The 2,896-nt window shown below is 35.8% G+C and overlaps 1 protein-coding gene across 1 annotated transcript; it reads left to right on the top strand.

The window, feature by feature from the left end:
- Positions 1–1,036: 1,036 nt before the first annotated feature.
- On the top strand, positions 1,037–2,305 carry LOC110451747 (probable G-protein coupled receptor 83). The gene has a single exon (XM_021499916.1). It carries the CDS (start codon positions 1,037–1,039, stop codon positions 2,303–2,305), a length of 1,269 nt encoding a protein of 422 aa, XP_021355591.1.
- The last annotated feature ends 591 nt before the right edge of the window (positions 2,306–2,896 follow it).

Raw genomic sequence — 2,896 nt, 5'->3', positions numbered from 1 at the left:
TGTTATTTTGATCTTCATATTTTTTTTAATTTATATTGAATATCTCTGTAATTTCAATCCTAAGACAATTGGAGAACACGGAACAGTTTTCATAATTGTCCTCAACGAATACATCATATTCCATGTGGGGATATTGACAATAAACGCTGGAATTATCGATTACGCTCAAATTAACATTGCTTGCACGTCTAAACATACATAAATGATTGGTGGTATCATAAATCATCAATAAAAACAATATCGTTGAATCCGAGCTTCATAAACGATCATATTGCTCAATGAAATTTGAATATATAATAGCATAACAGATCGCCGCTGACTGTAAGTAATAGACATATTCATACGAGTTTGAATTTATTATCGTGACATATTGCACCGGAGATATGATTACACAAAGATCATGTGTAACGTACCGCTCCTCACTGGTAGACAGACGCATACAAGGAGCCGTCCTATTATTCATTGATCAACAGTTATTCCGTATGGAGGTCGTCTGAAGAGTCAGCGTTCCTGCAAAACTCGGAAAACACTATTATTTTGTCGGAAATACGGCTGTAGTATTTCCAGTAGACATTTATCAGCTAACGAGCACAGAGCAACAAAGGATCACGCGTGTTATTGGTTTCTTTTCTCTAACATTTCCAAGGATATATTTCGGTAATAATTTTACGAACCATGTGTCGACTGTCATTCTCCAGTGTCTTTGGAACAGTTTGATATGTGAGTGTGTAACATCCTTTTGTTGAAACTTTAACGATATATTGAGAAAACGATTTATATTTGATTCCGTTTTCATATAGAAAGATGTATTACCATTTTCTTAGCGTAATTTTTCGGAAAAAAAGATTAAATAGGATAATATGAATAATTCGATTGATGTTTCAAGAAGATGGTAACCGATTATATAGACTTGATACAATTTCATTGTAATTATGACTAGAAATATACACGCGCTTTTCATATAACAAACTACACTTCAGAAGCCGAGTTTTTATTGCATACAACCGGCACGATATTTTAATTAGAACAGAGGAAAATGGATAGCACGGGCGATTTCACGGATTACCTTCAGGATATATTCGATAACATGGAAAATGATACCTTGCTGGATATCTTTAATATGGCTAATCACTCTCACAGCAGTTTCAATTTCAGAAAGTTGAAAGAACATAGATATGGCGCTTCCGGCACTGCTCTGCTATTGGTGTCTTTTTCAATACTTGTTGTCATTTCCTTTTTCGGAAATATGTTAGTGGTTCACGTGGTGGTAAAAAACCGGAAGATGCACACGGTGACCTATATTTTCATTGCCAATATGGCGTTTTCAGATTTATTGATGACATGTTTGAACGTGCCATTGAATATTGCGCGGGAACTTATGTCGGAATGGACTCTTGGAGCATTTTTATGTCACGTGTTGAATTTGTCATTAATGACATCAGTTTATGTATCAACATTTACTCTAACTGCCATAGCACTTGATCGTCAACGGGTTTTGATTTATCCTCTGAACCCAAGGATCACCAGACGGAAAGGGATTTTTATACTTGTACTGATTTGGTCACTAGCATTCTCACTGGCTTTACCTTATGGAATATACACGAGAGTACAAGACTTGAACTTGTTTGTTACTACAGTGAAGCGATGTCGTACTAATTTCCCAAGTGTGAAGTGGGAGCAAAGCGTAACCATTGGAACAATGGTGGTACAGTATGTGTTACCACTCACTATAATAGGTGTCACTTATGGACGAATTGTGCATAAATTGTGGCTTCGTACACAGCTGGGAGTGGTTACAGAAAAACAGCGGGTTTTACAAATTCAGGAAAAAAGGAAAAGTATAAAGCTGTTAGTTGCCGTTGTTGCTGTTTTTGCCGTGTGTTGGATGCCGCTCAATTTATACCACCTGCTTACTGATCTTCATCCGGATGTAAAACAGTTTGCGTATAACAGCACCGTGTTTTTTATATGTCATTGGGTCGCGATTAGCAGTACCTGTATTAATCCTTTTCTATACTGTTGGATGAATCCGATTTTCAAAAGAGAATTCAAAAACATCCTGAAGTGCTGTTGCGCCGTTCAAAGTCATCCAGTGAATTCAAGGTCATTTGATATGGAATTCGATGACCTCATTTCCCCTGGTAACGATCGAGGAAGGATGAGGTACAGGATGCAATTCACCAATGGACGTGGATGCTCAAATGCTTGCTCAAATATGTGTTCCGTGAGTTCGAGTGACTCCCAAAGAGGGGGTGAAACTCATATGCTATATTCAAATCGAAATATACCGTCACAGTCGGTATAACAAAGGTATGGATAGGAAATTCAAGATAAAGAATATGATATGTTTTGCAATGTGATTGTATTGTAATAGTAGATTTTGTTTTACGTATGGAAATGTTCGCGATACGACTATTAAAATGTATCTAGGTGTAGATTTTTTTGCGCAAGCAATGATTCTAAAATTAAAGATTTTCATAACTATTAACTGAATAAAAAAATAATTTAATATTGGTTTTCGCTTGCGGATAGTTATGCGAAAAACATTTCCACGCCGTGAAAAACATCCACCTTTACAGAGATGTTTGTCGATAGGTTCGCTTATTTGGCGTTTACTGTTCAGTACTGTATTGCATTGTTATTTATGTTTTAGTGATAATCAGAAAAAGGTTTATATATATGGTATGTGTGGGTTTGTTGGTGTGTATTGTGTAAGTTTCGTTACGGAAACATGAAAAGTCAATGTTAATTTGAAGCTTACAAAATAATTTCACAATTACAGGGAGTAGTTTCTGTTTAGATTTTGTTATGGTTCAAGGATTGATGTATTGTGATAACAGTGATCTAAATGTTTTTTACAATAATTATCTCGTCAGCTATTACGCATCACATATAA

Source organism: Mizuhopecten yessoensis, unplaced genomic scaffold, assembly GCF_002113885.1.
Source record: "Mizuhopecten yessoensis strain PY_sf001 unplaced genomic scaffold, ASM211388v2 scaffold6169, whole genome shotgun sequence".
NCBI classification, from domain to species: domain Eukaryota; kingdom Metazoa; phylum Mollusca; class Bivalvia; order Pectinida; family Pectinidae; genus Mizuhopecten; species Mizuhopecten yessoensis.
This window is presented reverse-complemented; position numbering and strand designations above follow the sequence as displayed.